This window comes from Moschus berezovskii, chromosome 11 (genome assembly GCF_049115385.1).
Source record: "Moschus berezovskii isolate FMDL1 chromosome 11, NW_MosBer_1.0, whole genome shotgun sequence".
NCBI classification, from domain to species: domain Eukaryota; kingdom Metazoa; phylum Chordata; class Mammalia; order Artiodactyla; family Moschidae; genus Moschus; species Moschus berezovskii.
The window spans coordinates 13,453,625-13,472,869 of record NC_142470.1 but is presented as its reverse complement, the minus strand read 5'-3'; the positions used below and the strand labels follow the sequence as shown (position 1 = coordinate 13,472,869).

The 19,245-nt window shown below is 41.2% G+C and overlaps 2 protein-coding genes across 2 annotated transcripts; one reads left to right on the top strand and one right to left on the bottom strand.

Annotated features, from left to right (window-relative positions):
• The first annotated feature begins 10,656 nt into the window (after positions 1 to 10,656).
• On the top strand, positions 10,657 to 11,598 carry LOC148776086 (olfactory receptor 1J2-like). The gene has a single exon (XM_088841716.1). It carries the CDS (start codon positions 10,657 to 10,659, stop codon positions 11,596 to 11,598), a length of 942 nt encoding a protein of 313 aa, XP_088697842.1.
• A 4,652-nt stretch (positions 11,599 to 16,250) lies between these two features.
• On the bottom strand, positions 16,251 to 17,204 carry LOC148776085 (olfactory receptor 1N2-like). The gene has a single exon (XM_088841715.1). The coding sequence runs from the start codon at positions 17,202 to 17,204 to the stop codon at positions 16,251 to 16,253; it is 954 nt and encodes a 317-aa protein (XP_088697841.1).
• Positions 17,205 to 19,245: the final 2,041 nt, after the last annotated feature.

The window sequence follows — 19,245 nt, the reverse complement described above, 5'->3', positions numbered from 1 at the left end:
AACTTACACCAAGGATCATTGGAATACATGTGTCTTTTTGAATTATGGTTTTCTCGGGGTATATGCCAGTAGTGGGATTGCTGGGTTATATGGTAGTTCTGTTTCTAGTTCCTGAAGGAACCTCCATACTGTCTTCCATCGTGCCTGGGTCAATTTACACTCCCACCAATGGCGCAGGAGTGTTCCCGTTTTCCCACATCCTCTCCAGCACTTGCTGTTTGTAGACTTTTTGATGATGGCTGTTCTGACCAATGTGAGATGCAGATATAGAGAACAGACTTGCAAACACAGCAGGAGAAGGAGAGGGTGCGATGAAACTGAGAGAGCAGCACTGACATGTATACACTAGCATGCGCAAAATAGAGAGCTAGTGGGAAGCTGCTGGACAGCACAGGGAGCCCAGCTTGGTGCTCCATGACAGACAGGTGGAATGGGGTGTGGAGGAGGCCCAGGAGAGAGGGGATGTATGTGTACTTATAGGTGATTCATGTTGTTGTAGAGCAGAAACTAACACAACATTGTAAAACAATTATCCTCCAATTGCTGCTGCTGCTGCTGCTAAGTCGCTTCAGTCCTGTCCGACTCTGTGCGACCCCATAGATGGCAGCCCACCAGGCTTCCCCGTCCCTGGGATTCCACAGGCAAGAGTACTGGAGTGGGTTGCCATTTCCTTCTCCAATTAAAAAATAACAAATACATTTAAAAATACTAGTGTGAAGGAGGAAATAGATCAGCAATAGGACTGCCAATGTTGGGGAATTGGGTGAGGAGTGTGTTGTGATGGGGAAGAATAAACAGTGGTACGGGAACAACAAGCAGGTTATTAAAAGGTTGGACAAGGAAAAAACCAGAAACTTACCTCAGGTCATGTTCAAGACCCAGGATTAAACCTAATCATTCAGGGGCCCCATGTTATTTATTTGCAAACAGTATAACAATCAAATAAGAACAATCTAAAAGCCAAATGTAATTTTTAAAAGGAATTCTAATCTTTTTCAGTTCAGTTCAGTAGCTCAGTCGTGTCCGACTATCCGTGACCCCATGAATCACAGCACGCCATGCCTCCCTGTCCATCACCAACTCCTGGAGTTCACTCAAACTCAAGTCCACAGAGTCGGTGATGCCATCCAGCCATCTCATTCTCGGTCGTCCCCTTCTCCTCCCGCCCCCAACCTTTCCTAGCATCAGAGTCTTTTCAAGTGAGTCAACTCGTCGCATGAGGTGGCCAAAGTATTGCAGCTTCAGCTTTAGCATCAGTCCTTCCAATGAACACCCAGGATTGATCTCCTTTAGAATGGACTGGTTGGATCTCCTTGTGGTACAAGGGACTTGCAAGAGTCTTCTCCAATACCACAGTTCAGAAGCATCAATTCTTCGGTGGTCAGCTTTCTTCACAGTCCAACTCTCACATCCATACATGACAACGGGAAAAACCATAGCCTTGACTAGATGGACCTTTGTTGGCAAAGTAATGTCTCTGCTTTTTAATATGCTATCAAGGTTGGTCATAACTTTCCTTCCAAGGAGTAAGCGTCTTTTAATTTCATGGCTGCAATCAGCATCTGCAGTGATTTTGGAGTCCAAAAAAATAAAGTCTGACACTGTTTCCACTGTTTCCCCATCTATTTCCCATGAAGTGATGGGAGCAGATGGCATGATCTTTGTTTTCTGAATGTTGAGCTTCAAGCCAACCTTTTCACTCTCCTCTTTCACTTTCATCAAGAGGCTTTTGAATTCCTCTTCACTTTCTGCCATAAGGGTAGTGTCATCTGCATATCTGAGGTTATTGTCTCTAAAATGGCCTTTGAGATATTTATCTCCTTACCCAAATCAATATTTATCCAAATGTCTATGAATATTTTTAAAAGAGAAGGTAAGAATTCACTGCTGCTGCTGCTAAGTCACTTCAGTCGTGTCTGACTCTACAACCTATCAAACTTTATTATAAAGCTATACCAGTTACAACAAATGATATTCTTTCAGAAGCACAGACCAATAAGGCAGTGGAGAGGAACAGAGAATCTAGAAACAAAGACACATTTATAATGAGGACTTGGCCTCACCATCACTCTGTCAACTGGATTCCAAAGGAAACCATGTACCACCACTTCCCCACCCCCAGCTGAATGAAAGGAACAGTGTAATAACAAACCAACTTAATCCAGTAGCTGAAAATCCATGTCAAATGATGTGATTTCAGAGATTACAGCAAAGAAGCCAATAATGGGGGAATCAGATATCAGATTAGCATATCTAATAATTCTTTACCTTTAAGTCTCCCAGAAACAGATGAAAGATAGTTTGCTACTTAGTCCTAGAAGCAGAAGCTTTTCTGGTCAGATTTCTAGCACCTCGGACCCAACCCCAATCCCCAAATCTTCATGGGGTGTGGGAAATGAGCAATGCAATACTCTCTCAAATATTCTCTAGATTCAGATTTTCGGGGACAGTTTTTCTTGAGAGATGTGCAGAGGTATGCCTGTGTAGTGTGATTTGCAGATCAACATTGAACCTTCTGTATCTCTACCCAGAATTCCACCCTCCACAGGCTGCTGGTACCTAAAATTCTTTCAGTTAGATAAAAAAACTTTAAGTTTCCAATTATAGATTAGGTTTAGAAATAAGTGATCCTGGGAGAGCCATGGGGATTCACTGAGATAGAATGACTGGGAACTGCTCATATTTGGGGGCCAGATTTGGGTGGCTGAACAAGGGCACTGACCTCTTCAGACAACATGGGGAAGATAGGAAGAATAAAAGTAGGGGCTATAGACACTGAGTTCACTGTCTTTCCAGTTTGGCTGAATGACTATGATAGGGCTAGGAATAGTCACGTTGATTTGGCACTTGATTTGCACCAGGTGATTTTCAAATACTGTTTATTTCTTCCCTAAACTTTTCAACATAGTTATTCAGATCCTCATTAGAGAGGTGAGCATTGAGACTCAGGGATAAAACTTGCCCACAGCACTAGTATATCGTGACCCTGGGATTTAAGCCCATGTCTACCTGGCTTCAAAGATCATATTCTTCCCACTATATTACATGCCCTCATTAACTATATCCTCAGATAAGAGTACTTGCTGCCTAAGAACATTCAAAAATACCCAGAAGTAAATCAGGAAGTTTGAGAATGAGTGGAAGATTTGTGGTTTCAAGGTAAGTGCCTAGATGGTCATGTCAATAATACTGATAAAAAATTATAATAACAATCATCTTTTAGCCACATATTTATTGTTCGGATAACATGGGCCAGCTGCTGTGATGTACTTTATATCGTATCATATCTAAAAGGACCACGAAAAGGCATCATTCTCACTTAAACAGTTGGAAAGTTGCACTTACAAGTGTAAATAATTTGCCATAAATCATTCAGCAAGAAAATGATGGACAGATCATTTGATTCCATAATTATCTGATTTCAAGTGCGTGTTCCCAGTCACCATGCTACACTGACTCCAGCAGAATCAACTGACAGACAAAAAGACACCAGGATACGTATTCCTCAGTAAAGAGAAAAAGGTGAGATCTGTAATTTACCCCGAAGCTTTTGGGTGGATGTACTGCATCAGTCCTTAAATAAATAATCAGAAGTGAATAGAGAGACTAGGAGACCAGCTACTGAATTTAAAAGACAGCTGCCTACAAAATGAATTTCTCAGAGCTCCAGTACAAAAATAGATCAGACTTTGATCAGTAATTTTCATAGACTACCTAATTTCTATCAAAAAGTGAAAGGTTAAGACAATTATGGTGAACATGTATTGGAAGTAACATCATGTGGTTGATAAAATGAATTCATTAAGCTTGTAATATGATTTTTGAAGGAATGTAATAGAAAGCTTCCCAGGTGGCACAGAGGTAAAGAATTTGTCTGCCAGTGCAGGAGACACAGGACACTTGGGTTCGATCCCTGGGTCAGGAAGACCCCTTGGAGTAGGAAATGATAACCCACTCCAGTATTCTTGCCTGGAAAATTCCATGGACAGAGGAGTCTGGCAGGGTACAGTCCATGGGGTCACAGAGAGTCAGTCAGCGACTGAGCACACAGAGGTTTACTGCTATTTGCAGAAACAACACAGATCATATTATTATTATTAAACCTGGAAGGTTTGCTCTCACCTTGCATGCATGCCAGATATCCATCAACACTGTGAAAAAGAGAACAATTTATTAAAGGGGAAGGTATAAAAGCCAAGGAATTATTGCTATTATGTCTAAGTTATTGAGATGGCACAGCAAAATTATAAAAGTGCCAAGCACAGTATAATCATCTTCCAGATTTTGTACCAGACCATTCGTTCACACAAACATGCACACACACACACTACTGAGTGAAATCTATAAATACCACCCTTACCTAGCACAGGAGTGATGAATTCAGATACTGTGAGCTCAAAGGTATGACACGACTGAAGCAACTTATCATGCAGCATGCACGGGTATGAACTAATTTTTCATTTTCTCTCCAAAATACTTTGATGTGGGAAAAGGAAAAAGTCACACACCCAGTCTTGAAGTGGGAGGAGGTACACTCTTCTTTTCACCAGATCCAAGGCAATGACAAAGGTATCCATTTTTAGCAGCTAGGTTGGGACCCAGGAGACCAAGGGCACCAATTTCTGGCAAGGAGCAATTTGGGAGTGATAAATGCACTTCCCTTAACCATTCCCAGTGGATGTATCTTCGCCAGATACTACAGACAGTCAATTCCTTTGGGAATACAAATGAAGACGCATTATTTCAGAATCATTTAAAGAATGTTTGCATCTAGGAACTCATTTAACCCTCTCAATCATTTTTGAGGTAGAAAGTAGCTTTCCCGTTTTATTGTAATGTGTATGTTCTCGGTTGCTCAGTCATGTCTGACTCTTTGTGGCCCCATGGACTGTAGTCCACAAGGCTTCTCTGCCCATGAGATTTTCCAGGCAAGAATCCTGGAGTGGGTTGCCATTTCCTCCTCCAGGGGATCTTCCCGACCCAGGGATCGAAGCCATCTCTTGCATCTCCTGCATTGGCAGGCAGATTCTCTACCACTGAGCCACATCAGTTCAGTTCAGTTCAGTCGCTCAGTTGTGTCCAACTGAGCCACATGGGTAACCTTCTGTTGCAATGAGAGTGGCTCAAAAGCAAATGGTCAAATGAGGATTCAAACCCAAACACGTTAACTTCACTTCTGTTCCGTTGCACCATGATGCCTCTCGTTTCACAGTGGGCTCTGAAAAGTGTGCATTTCTTCCTTACACACTCAGTCTGGAACTGGGAGGAAAGTTGCTATTAATACTTGTCCCTGGAGAATGAAGACGTTTAACAATCATTTGGTTTCTTCTTCTCAGAAATAGAATTCTTTTCTTCTTATAGAAATAACTGAATCCATACGGGGCTTTTTGGGGGGTCAGTTGTGACAAATAACAGTAGTTGGCACATAATTAGGGCTTAAAATATATTCTTTAGCCATAAGTAATGAGTGTGAGAAGCTATCACTGTCAGAAATCTACTCCATTCAGACTGGCAAAAATAAAAAAAGAGAGATACAGAATCAAGTGGAGGAGATAGCATTTTACTCAATATTTTCAAACAGTATTTACTTACTCATTCATAAAAATATTGTGTAACTACTATGTGGCAAGGGTTTTGTGAGGGACTCTGAGTAAAGATTTGAAAACACATTTTTTTTCTCTAAAAGAGCTCCCGATCTAGTGAGCAGGAGAGACAAAACAGTGCGTGTCATGTTGTAACAAAGGCAAGTGATGGGAGCACAGAGGAAGGGTGCCAAATCCAAATCTAAGGAGGCAAGTCAAGTAGGTTTTAGGAAGTTACAGATAAGTAAAGGTAACATGGAAAGTGTAAAGAGAGAGCACTTGAAAAAGAGAAGAACAGGAAAAGGCATGGAAAAGAGAAAAGGCAAGAAATTCAGGAAGCTATTCAGGAAAATTGAGAGACTGAAATGTACACTTCATCAGGGGAAGAAGTTCAGGATGTGGCAAGAGAAATTAGCAGGAATGAATCGTACCGAACCTTGGAAGTCATGTTGAATTATTTGCACTTTTCTACTCTTTGCCCTGTACTGAAAAAAGCTTTCCTTAGAAGTGGTGTAGTTTTAAAAGATAATAAGTAGTTGTTATAGTTTAGTTTCCATCAATGAGGGAGGGGTAAAAGTCACTATGGTATACTCCCATTGGAATATTATGTAACTGCTAAACTGATGTTTCAGTTCAGTTCATTTCAGTTCAGTCCCTCAGTCGTGTCCGACTCTTTGCGACCCCATGAATCACAGCACACCAGGCCTCCCTGTCCATCACCAACTCCCTGAAAACCTTATATATAATTTTTGAAATAACATCAAAGAAAATTTGTATATAGACATATTTACAACTATTTGCAAAGATGTAGATTATGATTTTCTTAAAACCTAGAATCATGTGCTCCAAAATGTTAAAGAAAGTATTTGGTTGTTGAGAGCAGAGACATATGTATATTTTAAAAACACTTCTGGCCATAATATTTATATAACCCTGCCTTTCCTTTATAAGTATTGAAAGTATTAGTTTTGTGAACTGTTGTGAGTCATGGGAAAGGCTGAGTCATGGGAAAGGGAGGGTCCAGGAAGAAAAATTCATGGGTTGACAAACTTTAAGAAGAGGATAGGGACTTCCCTGGTGGTCCAGTGGTTAAGAATCTACCTGCCAATACAGGGGACACGGGTTCAATCCCTGGTCCAGGAAGACTTAACATGCCACGGGGCAATTAAGTCTGAGAGCCACAACTACTGAGGCCCGAGAGCTCTAGAGTCCATGCTCTGCAACAAGAGAAGCCGCTGCAATGAGAAGCCCAAGCACTGCAACTAGAGTAGCCCTTGCCCACCACAACTAGAGAAAGCCCATAAGCAGCAATGAGGACCCAGAAGAGCCAAAAATAAATAAATTAAAAAAAAATTTTTTTTAAAGAAGAGAAATGCAGGTTGAAAAAAAGACCGTCAAATATCGTCTCAAGCTGTAAACATTACTTCGTCCTGTGTACCTCGCTCCCAACAACCACTAGTGGCACAGCAAATGATCATTTTCTTCAAAAAGTCAATTTTAAAGAATCTGAAGCTGTTAAATGTTGAGTCAACTTTTCTGGGTTGTGTGTGTCAACATCCTTTCCCGTTTCCAAGTTTGTTTCCTCTGTGGGTTATTTTTCATCTATTTTCTTTCCTTCTTCCCCTCCTTCCTTCATTCTTCCCTTCTTTTTTTCCTTCCTTGAGAATTGTTTTTATTTGATGTAACCAAACCTAAGTTTGTCAAGAAAGCAATAAAACCTCTAAAGAAAAAACTGCCTCTTGCCAGTTTGCATTACATAATGATCACCAGAGATAGAAAACACAAAATCATTTCCTTTGGGTTACCTGGTGGGTATGGGCCAAAAAAAGCCTTTTGAGTGGAATAGAGTTCTACCTAAATTCTCAGACACCCTTGGTCATTTGGCTATCTGGACCTCATTGGAACCAGTAACGTTTTTTAAAAATAACTCTCTGGAGTTTATCTTACACCAAAATGTGAATAAAGCTGGGAAACAGAATCTGAAACAGAAGAAACACTGAGGGTGCCTGAGATTCTTCCTCCACGGGCTCATTCTATAAGGTTCCCAACGCAGACATCCTTCCCATGGGACAGGTTTCCCGGAGGAACCAAGGGAGAAATCGGGCAATTAACCCAAGCCTGATGGACATCTTTAGACTGTAAATTACAAGTCTTTTTCCCCATCCCCTAGGGTTCCTTCCCTGGCTAGTTATATTCCTCCATTCATAGATGTGGTGCTGGTAGACAGGAGTGAGTCTGAGTTCGTAGCTTTTCTTTTTGACGCTCAAGAAATGTTGATGACCTTGGAAGCTGATATTCAGGTCCCCTAAAGACAATCTCAGGACATATTTACCCACCACACACTGGGTCATAAATGCACTTCAGGTCAGTATTGGGGATGGAATGGATTTTTTTTTCTCAGCAATATATAAGTTAAAATAGGGTACGCTGCTGCTGCTGCTAAGTCTCTTCAGTCATGTCCGACTCTGTGCGACCCCATAGACGGCAGCCCACCAGGCTCCCCCGTCCCTGGGATCCTCCAGGCAAGAACACTGGAGTGGGTTGCCACTTCCTTCTCCAATGCATGAAACTGAAAAGTGAAAGTGAAGTCGCTCAGTTGTGTCCCACTCTTCACGACCTCATGGACTGCAGCCCACCAGGCTCCTCCGCCCATGGGATTTTCCAGGCAAGAGTACTGGAGTGAGGTGCCATTGCCTTCTCTGAAAATAGGGTATGGAAGAGGAAAAATCAGAAAGCTGATTTTGGCATGGAAAAGGGAGAGGTAAAATGAGAACATAAGAGAGAGCAGGGAGAAGGAGTAGAGGCTTGGAGTGACAAAGAATGGAGATGCAGGGGCAGAGGGAGTGAGATCTGAGAGGGAAAGTAGGAGAAAATGAAAAATAAAGGGAAGGTGGGAACAGGGAGAGAGAAAAAGGCAAAAAGAGAGAAAAGTGAGCCAAGAGATAAAACAGAGGTTCAGAAGAGCAGTCTTTCAGGAGGAATTCTACTTGCTTTGGGTCCTGACAGAGTCCAATTGCTGAATGCAGAAGGGATGTTTCTGAGTCACCCTTGTGACCAATGGCAAATGCTTCCAATGAGATAGAAACTTCATGTCCTTATGTATTAGGTAGGAGTTTGCTCTGTGAAGCTATTGATTTTGTGGTATACAAGGTGAAAGTTAGGGAAGGACCCAGGGATTTTGTTGCACTTTGGTGCCCAAATAACCAAAGTGTTTGAATATGCCTGAAATCCTCCCATTATTGGTATATCCGTTTCTTATTGCCACTCTAAGAAATTGCACAAACTTAGTAACTTTAAAAAAACCCACATATTTATTGTCTTACAGCTCTGAAGGTCAGAAGTCTGACTTGTTGGCATTTCTTCTGAAGCCTCTGAAGGAGAACTGTCTCCATGCCTTTTCCAGCTTCCTGAAGACACTTGCATTCATTGCTTGTAGCCCCTCCCTCCACCTTCTATGCCAGGAGCATAATGTCTTAAAATCTCTCTCTGACAAACTTCTGCTTACCAACTTCTACATTCAAAGACACCTGTGATTACAGAGGGCCTACCAAGATAATCCAGGGTAATCTCATATTAAAGTCAGATGATTGGCAGCCTCAATTCCACCTGTAGCTTAATTCCTTTCTTGCCATACCCACAGGTTCTGGGTATTAGAACATGGACATTTTGCAGGTTACTATTTCTGCTTACCATAACCAACTAGAAGGTGTATTAAATGGCAGGATCCAATAAGGAGATGAAAGTATGGGATACAGCTAAAATTTCACTTATTTTGGCATCTTTTGATAACAGTTCTTATTTTTTTTATGAGATGTTATTATGTTGCATAGAGAGGAAAGGGAATGTATTAAAAACGATATACTTTGTATATCTTTCCTTTATAGCTCAGTTGGTGAAGAATCCACCTGCAATGCAGGAGACCCTGTTCAATTCCTGGGCCGGGAAGATCTGCTGGAGAAGGGATAGGCTACCCACTCCAGTATTCTTGGGCTTCCCTGTGGCTCAGCTGGTAAAGAATCTGCCTGCAATTTGGGGGACCTGGGTTTGATCCCTGGGTGGGGAAGATCCCCTGGAGAAGAGAAAGTCTACTCACTCCAGTTTTCTGGCCTGGAGAATTCCATGGACTGTACTTTGAATACTTTGTATATATAAGATGTTACATCATCCCTTAGCCTTCTATGTAGAAAATAAACCATAAATACATTTGCATGAACTATTCGCTGGGAGTAAGCTAGGTCTTTGCTTTCTTAACATATCATAGGATCCCAGAGAATGTACAACCACCAAAGGGGAGGGAGTCTAAATCACATCAAATGGAAATCTGTCTTTCCAGGAAAGTTGGAACAGAGATGTCAGCAAGGTTGAGGATGGCGGGGATAAGGAAGAAGAGATTGGAAATGTAGGAGACACACACAGATTTCTTAGGGTCTTTAAACCATATTAGGGTTGTTTCACTTCATCTTAAGATCCATGAGAATCCTTTGAGAATTTTTAAACAGGGGAAGTCATTTAGGTTTTCAAAAAAGGAATATAGGTTTTTAAAAGAATCTCTCTTTGAGTGCAGGAGGGAGAATGGATTAACGTAATCCAGTGTTTCTTAAGGACCCTCTCTAAATTGAAAAAGATACCAAATATATGTATATGATGAATGCTCTTCAGCAAATACAATCCTTTTTTTTTATCCTTTCGTATGAAAAGTATAAATCCCATACAAAATTTAACAGTGGTTGTTGAAGTCAACTCTTCTAAAGGTTGCTGTGCAATGGTTGATGGTCCTCTGCACAGAGCACTCATGGGGCAGCAAAATGGCTGTGTCATCATGTACTCACCTTGGCGACACATATACACGATTGCTATTTTGCTAGTGAATTAAGAAAATGTGGCTCTCTTTACCAGTCCCTCACTGATAATGTTTTCTAATTCCTTTATGTGTCAACATATAGGGAGTATATAAGAAATACGTTGTTTCCGACTTCCCAAAATCAGATATATATTTTTTACATGACTGATAAAATTATTTCAGAGACCTTCAGATTCTCAACCATTCTTCATCCTCAGCAGACAGGAGAGGAGCATGAGGAAAGAGAACCAGAGCAGCCTGTCCGAATTCATCCTCCTGGGGCTCCCCATTCGGCCAGAGCAGCAGGGCGCGTTCTTCACCCTGTTCCTGGGCATGTACCTGACCACGGTGCTGGGCAACCTGCTCATCGTCCTGCTCATCAGGCTGGACCCTCGCCTCCACACCCCCATGTACTTCTTCCTCAGCCACTTGGCCCTCACTGACATCTCCTTCTCATCTGTCACCGTCCCTAACATGCTAATGAACATGCAAACCCAGGATCAATCCATCCCCTATGGAGGGTGCATAGCACAGATGTATTTTTTCATATTTTTTACTGATCTGGACAGCTTCCTTATTACCTCCATGGCGTATGACCGCTATGTTGCTATATGTCGCCCCCTTCACTACACCACCATCATGAGGCAGGATCTGTGTGCCTTCCTAGTGGCCGGATCCTGGATCCTGTCTGGTGCCAGCTCCCTTTCTCACACTCTCCTCCTGACCCAATTATCTTTCTGTGCTGACAACACCATCCCCCATTTCTTCTGTGACCTCGGTGCTCTGCTCAAACTGTCCTGCTCAGACATCTTCCTCAATGAGTTGGTCATGTTCACAGTAGGCGTGGTGGTCATTACTCTGCCATTCGCATGTATCCTGCTATCTTATGGGTTCATCGGGGCCACCGTCCTAAGGGTCCCTTCAACCAAGGGGATCTGCAAAGCATTGTCCACGTGTGGCTCCCATCTCTCTGTAGTGACTCTGTACTATGGGTCAATATTTGGGCAGTACCTCTTCCCAGCACTGAGTGATTTCATTAACAAGGACATCCTTGTGGCTCTCATGTACACGGTGGTCACGCCCATGTTGAACCCCTTTATCTACAGCCTTAGGAACAAGGACATAAAAGTGGCCCTGGGGAAACTCTTCAGTAGAGCAATATTTTTCTTACAGTGACACCCAACTTTTATTTAAATCAGAACCTCATTTTGATCCATTGCTTGTATTTGATTTTTTATTTGAATATAACTCAAAGCTTTAATGTCTCCAAACCCTATGAAAAATGATGGCATGTTGTATTTACTTGACAAATGTTTGTTGGCCAGAATTTCATTCCCTTATTAGCAGTACTCTCCTGGTGTGGAGAAAAAGGAACCCTTTGCACTGTTGGTAGAAATGTAAGTTGATTCAGTAGCTATGGAAAACAGGATGGAGGTTTTCCAGAATTTCCATATGATTCAGCAATCCCACTCCTGGGCATATACCCAAACAAAACTATAATTAGAAAAGATATATGTACCCTTCTTATGTTCATAACAACACTATTTACAATAGCCAAGACATAGAAACAACCTAAATGTCCACCAACGTTTAGATGAAGGGATAAAGAAGATATGGTATATATATACAACGGAATACTACTCAGCCATAAAAAGAATGAAATAACACCATTAACAGCAACATGAATGGACCTAGAGATTATCAATCATACTTACATGAAGTAACTCAGGAAGAGAAAGACAAATACATATGCTATCTCTTATACATGGAATCTAAAATATAACGCAAATGAACTTATTTATGAAACAGAAACAGACTCATGGACATAGAGAACAGACTTGTGGTTGCCAAGGGGAAGAGAAATGGGGGAAGGATGGACAGGAGGGTTAGCAGATGTAAACTATTTTATATAGAATGGATAAACAGCTATATCCTACTGTACAGCACAGAGAACTATGTTCAGTACCCTATGATAAACAATATAGTAAAGAATATTTTTTAAATGTGTATCTATGTGTAGCTGAATTACTTTGCTGAACAGCAGGGATTAACATGATATTGTAAATCAGCTATACTTCGATAAAAAATTTATTAAAAAAACAGTGCTCTCCTTGAGAAACAACTTTTGATCAGAAAATGCTAAATTAGTTTTATTACTTATTTCTACAACTTAGGGGCATTAATAATACAAAAATATACAGGTTGTTTAGTTATATTTTATTTGAAGAGAATTTTGGAAACCGATTTATTTTAGGCCCATAATCTCAGGCTTTCACACCCCGAGAATCTAAAGAATTACCTATATTATTACACTACACTCTTATGCGGACAATGCAGGATTTTCTTTTTGTCTTTATGGGTCTATTAAATCATAGAATCCAAACTATCACTTAAATAAAAGGAAATGCATAACTTTCTGCCCATGGTATAAAATGTTACAAAAACAACTCTGACGATAGGGGAACCTGGAGGAGATCAAGACTGGCCAGGAATTTCCCCTTTGAAAGCACCGTGTGGTTGACATTGATTAGCCCCCAAACACAGTCAGTGATGAAAGCACACTTAGCGCTGACCTCCTTTGTATGTATAATGAAGTGAACTAGATTATTCCAGTGCATAATCCCTGAAAATATCATTGATTTTTGTTAATATCACTGCAGATTCAGCACTCTCTATCCTTCCTGGACTTCTTGCTTTCCCAAATTAAGAATGAAAGCAAGGCTTTTCAAACTTTAACATGCCTAAGAATTCCTGGGAAGCTTGTTAAAACAGTGATTCCTGAATCTGTCTCCATGAATTCCAATTCGGTAGTTCTGGGATGAGATCCAAGAATTTGCATTTCTAACAAGCTCCCACACGATGTGGACACTGCAGATTTGTGAACAATGATTTGAAGATCAGTGAAAAATTAAACTATGGAAGTGGTGGGATGCAGGTTTTAACACCTCCCAAGAATTCTGAGAGAATGGGTAGAGTGAAACAAGAGAACACTTGGATTATTTGGGGAATAGCGGAATCAGTGGTTCATGGTGGTATTTTCAGATTGATTCTAGCTACAGTAAATTCCTTTTTTCAATTTCTCATAGAAGAGAATCTTTCCTGAGTTGTCAGATTCTCTTCTCTCTTTCACACACACTACAGACATATCAGACACTGCTGACTGTATATTCAATGAAAAAAACCCAAAGCGTTGAAAAAAATTGCATCCTGTGTTCATTGGTGGCTTCTTGTTTACATTAAGCTATGTGGAATTTCAGTGTGACTTGCAACTTTGCTAATGTCACTCAAAAACATTTTAATATTTTATTTTTTAATTTATTTTTCATTGGGAGGAAAATTGCTTTACAAGATTGTGTTGGTTTCTGCTGTACAACAATGCTAATCAGTCATAATTATACATGTATCCCTTCCTTCCCCTCCCCCATTTTAATATTTTAAACAGTTGTTTCACATATGCTGCCAAAAACCGTACATCTGTTATAAAGAATTAGTTGATTTCAGAGCATCTGTACCTCCACAAAGGGACCTTTGAGTTCTTTTTTAATAATTCATTATTTTTGGCTATGCTGGCTCTTCGTTGTTTTGCATGGGCTTTCTCTAGTTGCAGCAATCAGGGGCTATGCTGCAGTTGTGGTGTGCAGGTTTCTCATTGCGGTAACTTCTCTTTTTGCAAAGTACAGGCTCTACGCACATGGGCTTCAGCAGTTGTGGCTCAGGTGTCTAGTGGCTCAGGAGCTTAGTTGCTCCAGCGCAGGTGGAATCTTCCCGGACTAGGGATCAAACCAGTGTCCCTGTATTGGCAGGCAGATTCTTATCCACTGGATCACCAGGGAAGTCCCGCTTGAGTTCTTGACAGGACACTAAACATGTTTTGTTGTATGCTGCTGCTGCTACTGCTAAGTCACTTCAGTCGTGTCCGACTCTGTGCGACCCCATAGACGGCAGTCGACCAGGCTCTGCCATCCCTGGGATTCTCCAGGCAAGAACACTGGAGTGTACTCATGTCTAAAAGCCCTCATTTACCTTGCCATGCTTCTTGACACAGCACAAAGAATAGAACTTGTCTTGAATCCGATATTACGGGCATTGAGGCTACTTTACCCTTCTTCTCCTTTTCTCTTTGTGTGTATGTGTCTGCCCTATGTAAAATGCAATATGTTTATCCAATTCTGTACATAAACATAAGACTAATTAGTATGAAACCAGCATCTGGACTGACATTTAAGGCTAAGGTGATGTCCCCAACTCTAGTCTGTTTGAGGTATGAAGATGGAAGTCAGAAATTTTGGAAGAAGCTTGATATTTGATGCATATGTAGAATATTTTGATAGCAACTTTCTTTTATTATTCATTTATTTCATTCTGTAAGCTCTGACTTAGGCGATCCCTTAGGTGAAGGAAGACAATCTGGCTTTGTTGTCTCTCTCTCCATGGGATTCAACCTAGACTTCCATTCTTCATGTATTTTTATGGATATTTTCAAAGTTCATGCTTTTCTTTTCAAAGGAGCAAGCCACAGGCACGGGAACGAAGACAATGGAGCCATTTAAAATAGATGCTTTGAAGATATGAAAGCAACCTTGATCAGACAACTGACACAGGACATTTCAAGTGTAGTATAATTGTTAATAAAGTTTCACAATGAATCATTGTGTTAATTCAATAAGAGATCAACTAAAACAAAAACTTTAAGTGGATTGATGTATTGATTCTGTGTACATTCTATGTATTGATATGTATAGAAGCAGAAATGTAGATATTACAATACAATAAAGCTAAATTATTATAGAAAAGAAAAGCTATAAAATACCATGTAAAATAAACCCTATTTATGTAAATATAAAATTTTATGAATAAAAGCCATTTTAGAAGGATAAAAAATGAATAACAGAAGTGTGAAGTACTTTGACTCTATCCTTTGTTTTCACGTCTATGTTACTCTATTTGGATTTCCATCATAAAGCAGATTTAATTTTAAAAGCAGCAAATCAAAAAGGAATTTCCACGTAGGAGAAAAATCCCTCTTCACTTCCCAAGCTGTGACTTAACTAGGAGAAGCAGTAAGCTGGAATAAATACTCAGAAAATACATGATAGCTTGAATTGCATTTGTTTCTAGTTATTCTCTTGTTCTAGTAATTCTTTATATAAATTGTGAATTCTCATTATTACTAATGATAGCTCTTGTGTATTAAATTGAGAAATTAACATCACTAGTAGAACTTAAGTCTCTAGTCTTATTTCCTGAGAAACTATTAGTTCTTTTTTAAACAGTTTTATGGAGGTATATTTGACATATAAACATTGTAGGTATTAAAAATGTACAACTTGATATTTTGGTACGTATATGTTGTGAAATTATCACCATAGTCAAGTTAACTAATGTGTTTATCACCTCCATATAATGGCCATTTTATTTTTGTGTGTTTGGTAAGAAGACAATTCAAGAGCCACCTTCATAGTACATGACAAGCACAAAACACAGTGTCATTCACTATAGTCATCTTGCCGAATATTGATCTCAAAAAACTCATTTATCTTGCATACCTGGAACTTTGCACATTATGCTAGGTGAAATAAGTCAGACACAGAAAGACAAATACTGTATGATTTCACTTACTTGCGGCATCTAACACGGTCACATCATAGAAGCAGAGAATAGAATGGTGGTTGCCAGGGGCTCAGTGAAAGAATGGAAATGCCTTCTTTGTTAAACACCTAATTTTTTAATGTCTTGATAACTTTCCCTTAAATCAGTCTGAGAATAATGGAGTCATTCAAATGAGGGAGAGCAGGGGTTAATTCAGATACCAGGATTGGCCATCACTGTCATGGTAAAAAGATGGTTTTCCCACTGCCGAAGAGTTTACTCAGAGCCTCATTCATATCTTTATTCCTCAAGCTGTATATGAAAGTGTTCAGCATGGGAATAATCACCATGTAGAGAATGGCAACCCTGCTCTCCCTCTCCGCAGAGTGAGTTGATGGAGGAAGTAAATACACACCCATAAGAGACCCATAGAAGAGCAGGACCACTGTGAGGTGAGAACCACATGTCGAGAAGGCCTTCCACCGCCCTCCAGGAGATGAGATGCCAAACACAGCCCAGGAAATGTGGACATAGGAGAGGACAATCAGCAGGAGGGGAGCAGCAAGGAACAGCAGGCCCATGGTGATGATCATCAGCTCATTAATGCAGGTGTCTGAGCAGGCAAGCTTCAGGAGAGCATTGGGATCACAGTAGAAGTGGGGAACGGCCTTGTGGGCACAGAAGGTCACACGGGTCAGCAATAGTGTGTGTGTCAGTGCAGGACAGTTGGTCAGCACCCAGCATATGCTCAACATTAATGCACAGAGTCGGGGACTCATAGTTGTGCTGTAATGAAGTGGCTGACAGATGGCCACATAGCGGTCATATGCCATCACTGCCAGAAGTAAGTTGTCAAGGCCACCACACACAAGGAGAAAATACAGCTGTGCAAAGCACCCAGAATAGGAGATGGTCTGACTCTGAGTATGCATGTTGACCAGCATTTTGGGAATGGAGGCAGAAGTGAAGCAGGCATCTGTTATTGATAGGTTGGCCAGAAAGAAGTACATGGGAGTATGGAGGTGAGGGTCAGAGGTGATGGCCAGGATGATGAGCAGGTTTCCCATCATAGTGACCAGGTACATGCCCAGGAAGATGACGAACAGGAGAGTTTGCTCCTCTGGGAGCTCAGAGATCCCTAGAAGGAGGAAGTCTGAAAGGGTGGTTTGGTTCACTCTGCTTGGTTTTCCCATCCTTTGTAGTTTTGCTATCTATGCAGACAAAACGCTTCCACGTGTCAATATTTAAGTATTAGATCAATTCACAGATAATATCTGTGTAGCCCAAACTGTTTCAGGAAAAAAAAAAGAAGTGGACCTTGCCCATGAGAATCTCTAGATGTCATTATGATGTGAGAAAATATCCATGGGACTTTAGAGAACAGGCAAACCAATACCCATGCAAATCGAACTGTGCCTTCACAGCTGTATATAATAGGGTCCTCAGGAAAGTGATTAGTTTGACCAGAGAAGTCCATGTTGGCAACTGGAGGAGGTAAGACTTGAGCATATCCTTAAAGGCAAGATTGGAAAAGTCACTTTTGCTCACCAAGTAAAAAGGAAATGCATGATCTTCCTTGCTGCCCCTCCCCCAACACCCACCCCTTGACATACACCATAGACAAGATAGTCTATTTCTGCTTGCCTCCTCAATCCCTAGAACTTGACCTCACCCATTTAGCTCCACTCCCTGTACTCTTACCTTACCAGGAGCTCGGATATATGGGCTGAGGCCAGGGAGTGTCTGTGATGTTCCATTCTCTGCATCCGCACTAGACAACAGGGCTGGCAACCCTTGACACTCTTCATTCTGTCTCCTTTTTCCCTGAACTCTTTCCCTATTGCACATCTAGACATTTGAAAACTGATATTTCTCTCCCCCTGGTCTCTTGGACATGAGCATATCAGTACCTCTTTGTAGATGCTTGCTATGTTCCAGAGAACTTGATGGCACTGTTCTGTTCTTTCAAGTCTGGCAGGTATTATTCTCCTCCACAATTCTGCAAATGGTGCAATGGAGTCTTAGAAATATTTGATGTACTCAAGATCAGAAAGCTAATGAATATGATTCAACAGCAGGTGTGTCTGACTCCAATGTCTGTGCCTTCCCTCTACACTTGTACTTTAACTCTCTGATGTTTCTTTTCATCAAAGGAAAGATAGAAGGAATCGGTGTCTGGTTCTCTGGGCTTGAAAATGGCCACTCTGATCTTCAGTTCTCCTAGGATTTAGAGCAAGCTTGTATAAGATGTCATTTCATGTCCGCCCTGGCCTTATTAGATTTTGCCACTGTATTAGTACTTCATTTGTTCTTGGTTTATAGAGAGGCTTCTAATCTTAGGCAGACATTCAGATCAGCTACCCTAGAAACTTTTGCCTGGTCCTTGGGCTGGGAAGGGAGGTGTTTGTACAAGTGTATGTGTGTGTCCCCTAACCTTTCAGATTCTCTCACCTATCAGAGTGTGGATTGGTTTCAAGCATATTCAGATTCTCCAGTTCTCTCTTGTGGGTGGGAGGTTCACGATAAGGAAGTCCCTGAGACCTTTCTGACCTTGTAAAGCTAGGGTCTATTGAGTCCAGGGGTCATCAGCAATACCTGGAGTGTATAACGCAATTTTCTGACCTGGGAAGATAGGAGTCTTTCTTAGGGTTTTAAAGATCCCTAGAACATCATCCCTAAAGTGCTCATTAGAGCCAACCTCAGTGTCCCTTTGCAGCCTATTCTCTAGCCATCTCTGCCAGGGTCCTGGGGGAATAGAGGGCATCTCTTTCCCAGGGGTTAAGCTCTCAGATGGGGAATTTGGGGGTGAGATTCTGAGGCCTTTAGCTGGGATGCTGTGCACTCCAGCCTGACCAGAAGTCCTCCTGGGAACTCTTGCCTCTGCTCTGGACCATTTAATGCCTATGTCAGGTTGTAAGTTAAACTGGATTGAGGGAGACATTAAGAGCTTAAAATATAATGGTCATGTTGGTGATTTCTCTAAATGGACTGTAGCCTCCCAGGCTCCTCTGACCATGGAATTATCCAGGCAATAACGCTAGTGGGTTGCCATTCTCTCCTCCAGGGGATCTTCCCAACCCAGGGATGGAACCCACATCTCTTATGTCTCCTGCGTTAGGAGGCAGGTTCTTTACCACTAGTGACACCTAGGTATTACCTCTCTAAACAGAGTAATGCTAAGAAGCAACTGCCCGAAGTCCTAAACTCTTAGTTATATAAGGCAGCCTATGTAGA

Excerpts from the sequence above, each read along its gene's own strand:
- LOC148776086 (XM_088841716.1), top strand. The coding sequence starts at position 10,657 with ATGAGGAAAGAGAACCAGAGCAGCCTGTCCGAATTCATCCTCCTGGGG.
- LOC148776085 (XM_088841715.1), bottom strand. The coding sequence starts at position 17,204 with ATGGGAAAACCAAGCAGAGTGAACCAAACCACCCTTTCAGACTTCCTC.